General features: G+C 39.3%; 1 protein-coding gene across 2 annotated transcripts in view; it reads left to right on the top strand.

Moving 5' to 3' along the window:
- LOC306890003 (putative flavin-containing monoamine oxidase A) overlaps positions 1 to 14,286 on the top strand; it is a 34,340-nt gene that overhangs the window by 10,000 nt on the left and 10,054 nt on the right. Inside the window, exons 7-9 of one of the 2 annotated variants that reach the window (XM_079449450.1) lie at positions 43 to 127; positions 10,690 to 10,790; positions 11,669 to 11,827. In XM_079449450.1, the coding sequence (XP_079305576.1) occupies positions 43 to 127; positions 10,690 to 10,790; positions 11,669 to 11,827 (345 nt within the window). The remainder of the gene's footprint in view (positions 1 to 42; positions 128 to 10,689; positions 10,791 to 11,668; positions 11,828 to 14,286) is intronic. The other variant, XM_079449451.1, reaches the window with a different exon arrangement.

Here is a 14,286-nt window from a genome sequence, read left to right as displayed (position 1 = left end):
ACTTTCTGTCTTTGAATCAATTGTAATGTTTTTCTCTTTCAGAATTCAGAGAACGTAGAAGTTAAGACTTCTGCAAGCACAATCACTTGTAAGGCCGTCATTGTTACCTGTCCTCCACACATGGCAGGTTAGTGCACTTGCGTGTATACATAAACTGCGTTGAACCCACCTCGCTGAGAATCACGACGTTCATATCAAACGGTGTGTCGCTCCGACCCGAAACAGCTGTCAATCATACAGTACGTCCCATGCCATCTTCCTCCTGCTGGAGCGCGGCCATCCTGGCTGTGAGTTTGGCTGCCACGTTTTGTTTAACAGATAGCGCACTGCAGTCTGTTGTGGGGTGTCTGGCGAGGACATTTTTAATGTGACAGATCTAAAGACAGTTCTGAATTATGCAGAGTGCCTGAACTGCCATCTTCCCGCTGGCCCTAAATCAGAAAGTACGAATGGCAAGCTGACAGGTGACGAGAACTCTTAAAAACTGCAGACACTGTTGAGATTAGACAGCTGTCCAGAATGCATTTTCCGATATAAAACAAATGCAGTGTTCCTTAAAGAATTGTTCACACTAAGATGAGAATTGTATCATTATTTACACCCCCCCTGTCTATTCAAACCCGTGTGACTGTGTTTCTGCTGTGGAACAAACACAACGGGAGATGTTTGGCAGCGAAATCTTACATGAGGTGACATAACAGATCCATGAAGTAATATAGCCTGGGCTACAGTATATTCCAGTCTTTCAGTGACAGATGATAATATAATTCCTGTTATTACATGGCGCTCTGTAATGCTTGATTCTGATTGGCCAGTGACGACATTCCAAGGTTTGTTCTTTTCAAATATCGCCCTCTCAAAACGAATGACACCCTGTAACCCGGATGCTGCAAATCATTTTGACAGCTGTAGTTTAATATGACACAAAAATTCCTCATAAATATGTATTTTAATAACATATATGACATTATATTTACAAATGATTAAACCAAATTGCCAGTTCTTGGCATTGGACCGCCGTGTCTTACCTTAAAACCGAAAGTAAATGCGTTTTCCTCGCGGAAGGTCTGCATTCGTTTAAAATGAGCTAATTCAATATTTCTAATATTTTTTTCATATTCAATAACTTACTTATGAGGCAAGTAGCCGTGTAATAAGCGGGATGATGTACAAGCAGCCGATCACAATCTGAACACGCTGTCAGGGCTCATTTCTGCGATAACAACCTGTACATTATCCCAACTTAATGATTATTTGAACATCTTTTCAACTGTAGCTCTTAAATTTTATTTGTGTTTCACAATATGGCATGCAACTTATCTTGGTGATGGAGTGGAAGATATTATGCAAATGCTAGGCTTTAGAATTTTTATTTTTGGTTGAAATTCGTATAAGGTCAACGTTAACATCTGTTTGACACATACAAAATTAATATATTAATAAGATTGCATAATAGTAGTGTTACTTAATAAGCAAAATATCTAAGTATAAAAATATATACAATTATCACAATATTTTCTTAAATTATTATTATTATTATTATTATTAGTTCATTAAATATTATAAAAGATTGTTAAATGTATTATGTTGTGCTTTAATAGGGCCTTCACGATAACAGATAGTTTATATACCACATGTTTAATAATAATTCAAGTTAACAATATTATTGCGGTATCTATTATTTATTGTGTAAAGTTTTGTCAAAATAAAAAACTATTTTAATGTTTTTAAGTAAAAAATACAAACGTTTTTAAACCAAACTAAATAAATAATCTGTCAGTCAAATTCATAAAAAAGAATTTGGGCAAGTAAATCATACTCTAAACAGGAGTGTATAGGGAGGCAGAGAGAGAGTTTGGAACCATTGTGGCCCTTAAAGCAACATTTTCATTATTATATATATATATATATTTTTTGCGATATCATTTTGAGATTTTTCACAGACTGCAAACCAACCCTCAAAAGAATCGTAACTTTTTAAGCTTTTCTTTGGCCTGTAGACTCACTCACTCAAGTTGTGGCAGTCTGTGTCCCTCTGCATGTTCTCTTGTCATCCAGGCTGATGGAGATTTAAACTCCCGTCCATCTATCTTTTATAATGAGTGTAGTCACTCCCACACCGTCTCCATTTCAATGATTAATGAACTGTTTGACTGAATACTACTTTACCGTGCTTCCGTCTGCCATCCCAGCTGATGGAAGACTTGATTCTACTGGCAGCCAACAAGAGCTGCGCCTCACTCTACTTTTAACATTCACTTTTTACATACTTTTCCAAATAAGGAATAGTTTGACCAAAAATGTTAATTCCGTCATTATTTACACGCCTTTACGCCAATTTAAACCCATATGCTATTTTTGGAACGCAGTGCAGTTGTTACACATCTCTTGTCGTACAATGACAGTTTATAGAGACTAAAAAACATCCAAAAGTATCAAAAAAGTTGTCCATTTGTTTCTGAAAACAGTGCCATAGTTTTCTGGAAGAAACCAACTGAAATTGAAGTCATTATTCATGTTTAATACTTACGTCTGTCACAAAAGTGGTACATCGATGACACAGAGGACAAAACTGGATCGGTGCGTGTAGTATTCCAACATGAGTGAGTAATGACTTAAATTTCATTCTGTTCCACATGCGGCTTCAGAAGTTTCATTGATTTTTTATATTTCTTTTGGATCTTAACAATCCTTGTTGGCAGGAGCTGACAAACACCCCAGCTCTTTCAACAGCAAAACACCCCAAATTCTCACTCACGGGTGAAGCATTCTTTTAAAAGTACTCATAACTCATAACATTTTTGTCTCTTAACAGTCATCATTCCTTGTGCATTTGCTTACTTTGCTGATACGCACTATTTTCTCAAAGACACATTGAAATGTGAGCGTTAAGACGGCACGCAGCATCCCTGGATTTTTCCGTCATTTTGGAAAGAACAGAATATGAAGTGTGGGTGTGCGTGGGCAACCATGAGAAATGTGTGTGCGTTAGCTGAAATTGCTGTGCGTGGGCGCGCATGTTGCTGTATGAATCCATGAAGTATTCATGCTACGCTGCCGCAGCACCACATAATATCCCAGTCATCAGACAGGATGGAGGATGCCCATGCTTTTGTCTCGGTAATTTGGCCTGTGCTCAAATAGCTTTGGTCGCATGACATCGGTGGGTTAAAGGCATGTCGAAGCGTAACCCGGCTGGTTACTATATTTAACTGCGAGTCTTTTTCCAGAAAGCTGTACCTGTCCGCACTTGCAGTGCAGCTGCACGCAATTTCAGCAGACTGGCAGAGAATGCGCCTCCCCACCTGGCGCTCTGAAGAGAGAGAGAGCATCTTCAATGATGGTGGCTAACAACCTCACAGATACATCTTATATTACACCTTTCCTTAAATACCTGTTTATACGCCAAGGAAAAATAGAGCCAATCCATTAGCATCCAACTGACAGTCGTGACCTATTTTTTAACGTGGTGCCTTTTTTTCTTTTTTAACCGCCGTATTCCCCATGGCAAGAATGCAGAGAGCACCTGTGGCCCATTAGCCTGAGGTTATCTTACAATTGTTTGTTCCACCAATCATACTGCGGCTGCACAGGTGGCAGAGGTGTCAAAAGCCAAGGAATGATTGAGGGAAGGCACAAAGAAAAAGTTAGAAAAAGGCGCATGAATGGAAGCAGGTATACGACATTGAGCTGTTGAAATGCTGCAGGAAAAGAGAAAAGTACAAGCACTGTCTTCGATGTTTTAGCACTGGAGTGGGTAAAGGCGTTACAGATGTGACATATGCAGTGAAAAACATTGCATTGAACCATCTGTTTATGTTTTCCCAAACCTCCGATGATAGAGTCCAGACATCTTTTTCTTGACGTCTCAATGAAGGGCGCCATTACCGCGAGTGACCTCCTGTTTGATGCGCCGCACTGCCGTTTTGTATTTGTTTCTATGTTTGAGACATTTCTGTTAATGGTTAAATATATAAAGCTTCTCAAAACATTTTTGCAGTGGAAGGCTGTCACACAAGCCACAGAATGCCCCGAAAACCTTACGAACGACGGTTACCACGTGACACAACAAGAGCTTAAAGTAAATAACATTTAAAGACAGCCTGGTCTAAGCTGACTACTGCATTCTGGACCTGGAACACATAAAGCATACATCCAGGGCTAAGTAACATTATAATAATTTAAGTTTAAGATTTAATATATTCACATTGGATGACGCAGGAAATACACACTATTTACAAGTATTTTGTATGTAAGGTATGTATTTAATTGTATGATTGGCCAAGACAGCTTTTTAGCTCTATAAATAAAGGCACGTTTAACTACACAGCAGCTGTATCGCTACAAAACATACCAGAACGAGTCACAGAGCATCCAGATGCTTCCAATACTGTGTATTTATAATAAATCCAATACGATGTGATCAGGTTTATCTGGTGTGGTGGGTATCAACATCTTCCCGTTAGATTATGACTCCCCTGTTACACTGTTACCTCCACTTTAGAAATGTGAACTGTTGATAGTTATGGCAAAGAATAAGTCCAATGTTAACGCTGCGTTAAGTGTTTTTATAAATTTAAAGCTCTTGGCCGTCTACATACATAAGACGATATATCAAATGTGCCTGCTGGCTGGAGAGTAATGTCATCATCCTAATAGACGTTGCTAGAGAAACAAAGTAGTTTTTTTACGGTCTAGGTTAGACTGCTCTTTAACATTATGCGGTTTTAAATGACATAAAAGTATTATATCGTCCGTTTAAAAGCTGTCAAGCTAACATGGTAATGCCTTACTAACCGGACGTCTTAAGCATCAGCCCTACACGCATACACAAGGAATAAAGGGTAATTTCACACATTGCGAAAAATGTGGATACTGTACATGTTTCTGTTTAATATGAGGATAATGCATTATGGATGGGACATTTGCAGTGAAAAGTTGAAGTATAAACTGTTAGAGAACGTCTTTTTACCAATATATTGAACCATATTTTTTTTTATTTAAACTTCTAATGATTGAGTCCAGACATCAGAAAAATAGCATCTTATGTTTTCTTTTTAAGATGGCGTTACAGATGTGACAAAAAGGGATGCAACATACTTTGTAGGAGTTCTGTGAATTAAAATCCACAAACCAGAAGCGAAAAAAAACCAACAAATGGAGAAGGAGAACACATGTGCTCTTTATTTAAATGCTTTCCATTTCCAAATTTTAAATGTTAATAGAAAATTTTTATTAGATTCAATTAAATATCCCCGAATTAATGGGGAAGAAACGATGTTACGGATGTGACATGTACTTAACCTGACTGTGGAAAATGCTTTAAAGCTTTAAAAAGATCTCAAAACCTTGACATCTGAGTAGGGCTGTCAAACGGTTAATTGCGATTAATCGCATCCAGAATAAAAGTTTGTGTTTACATAATACGTGTCTGTGTACTGTACATGTTATTGTAATTTTGTATTAACCAATGCATAAACATACACATACATATTTATGAAATATTTACATGTATTTATATTTTCCAATCATTTAATTATATATAAATGTTTATTATTTTTTATATTTTATATTTGTCATATATATATATATATGCATGTATGTGTTTATAAATTCAAATGAATATGCACAGTACACAGACATCATGGACACAAAGTTTTATTCTGGATGCGATTCATCGCGGTTAATCATTTGACAGCCCTACATCTGACATATAAATGTGTCCTAGGCGCCAATTGTATACACTGAATGCACTGTAAGTTGCTTTAAGTAGAGATATGTAAACTCTTTGTTAATATTCGCAGCTTGAAGGCCATATTTTCATGTTGTTCTGGGTGTTTGGTTGTGGGTGATGTAGCAGACTATCACAATCTGGCATGTTTCACTAGGACTATCTCCATATGTGGCCTGTTATAACACTTTTCTTCATCATGTGATTCAATGAATTAACGTTACGATAATCAGTGAAAAATCCACAAAGACGTCTTTTTAATCAAATTCCCTGCTGTTCATGAAAGATAATAGTGATTAACATTAAATAGGACTTCATAAACAAGGTGCATGTAGTTTGCATACGAATTACGTTTTAACATTAAACCGGCACGTGTAGCATCTGATCAAGTTATAACTGTTAAGTCCCCCCACTGTATTGAAGCAATCTTCCTACGTGACTGTCAAAAAGGCAACGTTGCAGAATTGTATCGAACTAAAGCAAGCAGACAGAGCCTGTCGCTCACAGCCACACAGATATGATGGACTGCCAGGCACAGAGCGATCGCTCTCAATCAATGAGAGCAACTCCATGCCTCAGTCACTGCGACTAAATTAGATCCGTTTCCCCGGTCTGCCGTCGTAGCTCTTTAAAAATAAAGACTCATGTGGGTTGATGTCTGTCAGTCACATGTAACCGATTACAAAAATAAATCAAGGTTAAGAAAAAAAATGTTCAGTGCTGTGTGGTTTGCCTTTTCTGACGCGTGTCGGAACATGCCGTTTTAGACGAGTTAATACAGTGAAAAGCCTCTTGTTTAATTAGCAACATGTTTGTGAAACAAACAACACAAACAAAATTTCTTCGTGACTGTCATCGGGGAATGCGTCATTTGAACATCTTTTATTGTCAGGATGGAAAGATTTATTAACTTTACCGGCAATTAAAATGCTTGTCTGCTTAGTGCTCAATCCGCATGAACTAACGTGGATATGTGAATTTGCTTAACATTTCCCAGATGTTTGCTTCCGAACAGTATTAAAGCACCTTTTTATGTTTTTTTTTTTTATTGCATTGTATTTTCAGAATGTTACTCATTATAACCACATCTACGTTACGGTTTTCCAGGCGCTTAACACGTGTAGCGGAACATAACATTGGACATCCACAGGTGTGATTCTGGAAGTTATTACATTAACTCTGTTTGTTGGCATTTTCAAAAATCCTTCAATGAAGATTTTTTGCCTTGAACCAAAGTGACCGTTTCTGAGATGTAATTGGTATAATCTTACTATTGTTTTAATTAATACATTATTAATAAAAACATTGGTTAACTTTAGCTACATTAGTATGTGCATTTATAAACACACACACATAAATGGATACTGTATATTTAAGAATAATATAAAAATGAATGAATGCTTAATGGAAATTTAAGAGATCATTCTAAAATTTCATTTAATCAGCATTCCTGATGTTTTGTCCTCTTTCCAGTCCATTGTCTGTTGAATTTCAACAAAATCAGACCTTGGGAGCGACAATGTCATCCAACAACAATGTGAAAGACTGACTGCATGACAACACACATGAAAATGTCTCGGTTATGACTGTAACCTCGGTTCCCTGATGGAGGGAATGAGATGTTGTGTTGAGAGACTGACTGGGGATTGATCTTGAGAACCTGTCATCTCTGAGATTAATTTTAAACGCCAATGGGCTCAGCGAATGGCACACACACGGCAGTCTCCGCCCCATACATACGGGTATAAAAGGAAGATGGCGGCAGTCATTCATTCACCCTTTGGGCTAAGGAACCTGAGAGGTATTTTCCGGTCAGCGGTTCAAAGAAGAGTTGTGGCATGAAGACACAACGTCTCGTTCCATCCATCAGTAAATGGAGGTTACAGTCATAAGTGAGACGTTTCCCTTCAGTCGGTCTCTCGACGTTGTGTTGAGAGACTGACTGGGGATCTATCTCCCATACACCACGGCACTGAGCCGTATCACGACCTCAAGCGGAGCGACTAGCGAGTCACAATGAGCGCTACTGTGAGACGTAATTTTCAAGTGGAATAGTAGTGGTGATACTGAGAAGCCTGTACGTACGCCTCTAGTAGCGAGGTGCTGCCCGGAGCCGAATACTCTGTGTCGAAGAGTGTGTTACTGAGGCCACATCCTACCACAAGGGGGAGGTTACATGTGGCGATACTAACATGGTCTCACCAGTGGGGAGAACAACACATGAAAAATGTGTCAGCCGTAATAGGGGGACAAAACCCAGGTGGGACAACCACCGGAGGGGAGGTCACAGATTCACCGTCTGGGAAATCAAAAGTGAGCAATTCAACATACGGAACGACCCTACAGTAGGAGTCAGCCTGATCAGGGGTGACTCTACCAATACTGGACTCGGTTCCATGAGACTACTCCACCCAGTCTGTTTACCAAATGCCAATGCTTAGTGATGGATGGAATGCCTCTACTTCGCCCTGAGAGGGGGAAAGTAGGGATGCTAAATAGCACGCTAGACTCACCTGAGAAGGGGAGAAGGCGCTTTTGCAGGCGTACGCCCAAACCAGGTGCCCGTCCTATACGTTGGTAGCGCTTGGGGCATGGGCTGACACTGGTTCCACTCTGAGGTTGTAGCCCTCCCTCCCTGGGTGCTGTCCCCCATAACAAACAAAGAGCTGCTCAAAGCTTCTAAGGCTCTGTGTGCGGTCCAGATAGAGGTGCACCGCGCGTACTGGACACAACACATTGAGGTTGGGTCTTCCTCCCCAGAGGGGAGCGCCTGCAGGTTCACCACCTGGTCCTGGAAGGGAGTGGTGGGAACCTTGGGCATGTAACCGGGCCAGGGTCTCATGACAACGTGAGAATCACTGGGCCCGAACTCTAGGCACCCCTGGGAATGCCTGAAGGTCCCCCACCCTCTTGATAGAGGCAAGCGCCATCAAGAATGCGGTCTTGAGAAAGACTGGCATCTCTGAGGGGCTCAGAGAAAGATCAGGTCTGACCAGAGATTACCCCTGTCGTGGACCGCCATGTGGCCCAGGAGCCTCTGAAAGTTTTTCAGCGGAGCCGAGGAAGTCTGACTGATCATCCTCAGACAGTTCAGCACTGACTGTGCGCGCTCGTTGGTGAGACGTGCGACATACGGACAGAGTCTAGTTCCATACTGAGATAAGAGGAGCTCTGCGCGGGGGAGAGCTTGCTCTTTTCTCTGTTGATCCGAAGGCCCAGACGGTCTAGGTACCGAAGCACAAGGTCCCTGTGCGTACACAACACATCTTGCGAGTTTGTCGTCGAGATAGAGACGTGAAGGTACGCGAAAGTACGCGTCCTTCAGGTTGATTGATCCAGAATGGGGCGCAGCCCCAACACAACGACGAGAGAACGGCTGAAGGGGAACTGTGCTCATATACAAATAGGATTTTTCTTTGTTTTGCTAAACATGTTTGTATGTATGTACAGCCGCTGAAAATTATTATATAATATAATAATACATTTAATATAATTCCAAAATTATATTTAGTTTTTCTGAATTTACTGTTTAGAGGTATGTGTTTAGGGTAATTTTTTGCTTCATTCTGTGAGTTACAAACAATATTTTTCCTAAAAATGTAATAATTTTCTGAAAATTTAAACTGGAGAAGCAGGTGAAAATAACAGAAAAGATACCATGTATTTTTCAGACCTTAAGCCTTGCAAAGAAAACAAGTTCAGATTCACTTTTTAAGCAATACAACAGTAATATTTGTACATTTCTTTGTCTGTATTTACTTTCTTTCCTGCACATCGGATTTCACTCACCACGGCACATGTGCTGTTGGTGACGTGACAATAAAACTGATTTGATTGATTGATTTGAAAACTTAAAAAATATATATTTTTAATGTGATAACCTTGATTTTAATGACACTTTTCATGTGTCTTGTCATGCTTTCAGTCTTTCACATTGCCGTTCTGTTGAAATTCAACAGACACTGGACTGGAATGGCCAAAATACATCTAGAAATTATGATTAAATGAAAATGTGACATTGTCATAACATTTACAATACAATACAATAAGACTTTCAAGGCAATATATGCAGGTGTTTGCATCTCTCATAAGTACTGTATTTCAAACGTTGGCTTGTTGCCAACCAAATGGTCGTCTCATCACAAAATCAGGTCAGGGCCCCTTCTGGCAGTATTTGTCTCAGGCAAATGTAGAGACAGCCCCGAGGGCCACAGATAAAGTTATTGGATACCCCACACTAACACTGGCAAAATGGCTCTCTTAATTATGGCGTTTTAGAAAAGACATAGTAGTAGTGTTAAATCGCAGGGATTCTTTATAGATTGGCAATTTCATGGAGAGCCAGTCACTGGAGCATTGGATCCAATTTCCCAGAGTGCTGCTTGATTAGAAGGTATTGCTACCTGGATCAATACCATAGGAGGATCACAGACCTACGAGATATTCTATCCCATAATCCCCCCTCTGCCCCACCTTTTACCCTTTAACCTCTTCATTAAATTAATTTTAATCTCTCCTACATACTGTATTCCAGAATCCTCTATGCAAAAAAGTAACGTCTCCGCTGTCCTTCAGAAACCTTGGGGGTTTAAATTGACTGTTTTTCATGAAATAGAAAAAGCACTGCACTTTTTAAGCCATTAAACACTGTGTAGTCAAAGTTGACAAGCACTTTTTAATACTTTTTATTGGTTAGATATTTGAAAAGCCCAATGACAAACATAGAGGGTGACCAATAATGATGATTATGGCCCACATGAACCACATGAACAATGTAAATACATTAAGGCAGAATTGTTATTAGGGGGAACTATCCCTTTGAGATACTCAATGAAACTGTTTGCAACTAATGGTAGTGTAATATACAAAAAGTATTTAAACCTACTTTTATTATTTAAATTAACTTTTTACCCCGACTTTACCCCTGTCTAATTTAACCTAATTTGATCCTCTTGCAGCCCAAATCCACTACGAGCCTCCCCTGCCAGCCGAGCGCCAGCGTCTCGCCCAGTGCGCACCCGTCGGCCACATGCTGAAGTTTATCATCACGTATCCCACTGTGAGTGACACGCGGAACCCATCCGTTTACCCACAGCCGGCTTAACCCACTGTCTCAATACAGAAAAGTGCAGTACTATAATAAAGTTAAGATGTGCAAAGACATGAAGACTTCTATGTTCAGTGTACCGCATTCTATTTCAGTGCACATTTTAATTAAATTTTCAGTCTTAGCTCCGAAGTGACTGCAATGCTACTTTAATTGAATTATGAAAGGATTGTGCGTATAATCAAACTATGAAATGCTTTTTATGAAGCTTTAACCGCCTTTTTCTACATTCCATACATTTAGATAATGACCCTGCCTGGGTGGATGCAAATATATATTGTAGTCATGCTTTATTGGATGTAATTGCATATGTTCATAGATTATGCATAACACATTTGTTTATGCTTTTTATGTGTGTGTTGCATATGGCAGCCTTGTAAGTATGCAAAGCAGTCGGTTGCTGTAGGGAAAAAGTCAAATATGAAATTCACATTGTGAATTATTCACATATTAACCGGCAATTTTTTTCTAATATGATATGCACAAATAAGCTTAAAAGTGAAATTCTGTAATAGTTTACTCATCCTCATATAGTTCCAAACCTGTATAAAAATCATCAGTTGCAAAGGTATATGTTTGCCAGAATGTTTAGGCTGCTTTCAATGCAATGAAGTGAATGGTGACTGGAGACTATTTTAACATAAATATAAAAAAAATGATTGTTAAGGATTCTTTGTGGAAAATAATACTAGGTTGGAACGACACGAGGGTATACTGTTTAAATCATGACCACGTTGTTTTTGTTTTGATGGGCTGTTCCTTTAAATGAATAATGTCATTAATGTGGGATTTTTGAGACAGTTCATTTCTTGTTTGTTTTGACTTGTCAGGCATTTTGGAGGAACAAGGGATTCTCTGGGGAGATCGTGACCCGTCCCTCTGAGGATTGCCCTTTGAGCGTCACATTTGATGCCACCAGCCCCAGAGGCAATCCTGCACTGGTGGGGTTCATCGCTGGCGTACAAGCCCGTGACTGGTGTGGAAGAGAGGTGAGAGACATAGAATGTGTGTGTGTATGTGTGTGTGTGTGATAGATAGAAAGAAACATACTATTATAATAGCATACAGTGAGCTGTATGATGGGGTGAGAAATGGAAAGAGGGAGCAAGATATTATGGAGGCGGAAGTTTAATATGCTCCAGTGTTAGGTCTATGCTAAGTTTCAATATGAGAGTAACATTGGTTTTGCTGTTTGTCAGAACTAAGATATGATGTTGTTGATGTACTAATATGTGTAACGGAGCAGTTTTGAGTATCAATGTGGAACCAGTGTGCCGCTTGTACATACTCTTGTCGTCTTCGCTTGTTGTATGCGTTTGCATTATTATTTGCGTGGTCTAAGCTATGATAAAGATTCTTCAAGAAGAAAACCATATTCAGTCAGGATGCCTGGAGGGTGAGTAAATTGAAAATACTTGTTTTGTCACGTTTAAAAGAAGCATACTATTTTCTAATTCAAGTGAACTTGAAAGTGGACAACAGTTGCTCAGCTGGCACAAGTACACAGTTTTAAATCCGCCATCTTTGCAAATGAAACCACAGAATTGTTTTGAGCCAATAACCTTGAGCAGTAAATGTTATGTGCAGCACGAAAAATATATAATAATGGCTGACGGAAACATTATCCCATGACCTTCACTAACAATTATCTTGACATCAAAAGGAGGTAGACAGGGTAAAATAAGTAGTTTGACACTTTCCGTGAGCTCTCTAAAATAATCTGTGCTTGGAAAAACATGTACAATAATAAAATTATGATAATATTAAAAACTTAATAACAAAATATATTCGTTTGTTAATGGTCATCAGTGGAGGGGACTTTGTAAACTATGGCATGAATCTAACCAAACTGGCATAAACCAGCCTGGACCATCTTAAAAACACACAAGTTGGTTTTGAACTAATACTCTGTGTGTTTGTATTGGTGCAATAATAAATGCATTTAGTTGGCAAATAAAGCCCTTTCCAATAAGCAAACAAAGTATTTCATATTTACTGAAATGTCAAGTGTTAAAGTGGTAGCGTTTAACCGATCGCTTTATCTCTGAAAACAAACACTTGCTGCTTCAAGCCTTCAAAGGCTCTTCCACTGACTGTTAATGTGACAAAATATTGATTTATCTGTCACCCATCGCTCAATCAAAGATGCCCACACATCCTGTGTCTGAGGAAGAAAAAGCCTTTCTAAAGCTAAAATCCATGAAACCCCTAACCAGCTCATCGTTGAGAAAGGCTGGTTTATTGCATCTTTGCATTTTAAAAAGAACTTTTGTTTATCGTGCATTTTAGTACGAATAAATAGACATGGACAGCTTGGTTTCGTCTTCTAAAACACAGCAATAGTCATCAGGTCTGGATGTTTATACAAAGGTTGAATTAAGTGTGGTTTCACCTTTAGTTGGATTTCTCCCCCCTCATTTAATTTAGGTCGGAACCGCGGATCGTTTGCGTCATCAATCCAGCAACTGTTTACCATCGCTTGTAACAATGACGCAGGACATGGCGGCAAAATGCATAACCTTGCTCGCTTCATTTTTATACATTTATGTTTAAGAACATAACGGCACTTTCGTCTGTCTTACGAATGTACTGCAAATGCACTTAAGAACGCTGAAGGCAAACAGAAATGAGATATACGGTTCTCTGCTTGGAGCGCATCAGGCATGCTCGTCATAAAAATGAATGAAGCACAAACCAGCAAACATTTTGTTGATTTTTTTTACGAAAATACGTCATTAATAGCGATGTAGTACGATTGCGTTCATATCACAGCGAACAATATTGCACCCCAGACCTCCCTTTTTAAGCTCGGTCACAGTTCGCTGGTGCGCACCCGCGTTCGGAAGACAGCATTCAGATCATCCAACTCTGACGACAATTGAACCCCGGTGCGCATCAAAAGTGCAAATGTGAAACCGGCCTAATAACGTAGTCTGCGCATTAACGTCACAGGAATTAGATGGAAAAGGTGCTTTATAACAAGCACATGTGCTTTGTTTTAATTGACAGCCGTTAGAGACAGTGACTATCACTTCAACTCTTCATGTGTGCATCTATAAAACTCATCATTTTCTGGCCTCTGTATTTGGTGTAAAGCCATCATTTTGTATTGAATTATGGCCCGGGACACTGAGTTCAAGTGGTATAATGCACAAGATACAGAATTTTTATGTGTACCCCTAACATCTGTCATTTGTTGGCATAGTAACAGCAGGGATGTACGGCCAAGACCCTCTGCACTCATAACTTATAAAGATCTTATACTGAAAAGGCAGTGAGTTATATTGATTTATGGAGGAAAGAGAACTGGTCCTCAACCTTTTCTGGAAAGCACGGTTATATTTTAATGGTGATCGAAGGGTGTGAGGGGAATGATCTACAGTAGACCTGTCAATCAATTTATGTATAATTTACAATAACTCGCCCTCGTGTCATTCCAAACCTGTAT

This window comes from Barbatula barbatula (genome assembly GCF_947034865.1).
Source record: "Barbatula barbatula genome assembly, chromosome: 24".
Taxonomy (NCBI): domain Eukaryota; kingdom Metazoa; phylum Chordata; class Actinopteri; order Cypriniformes; family Nemacheilidae; genus Barbatula; species Barbatula barbatula.
This window is presented reverse-complemented; position numbering and strand designations above follow the sequence as displayed.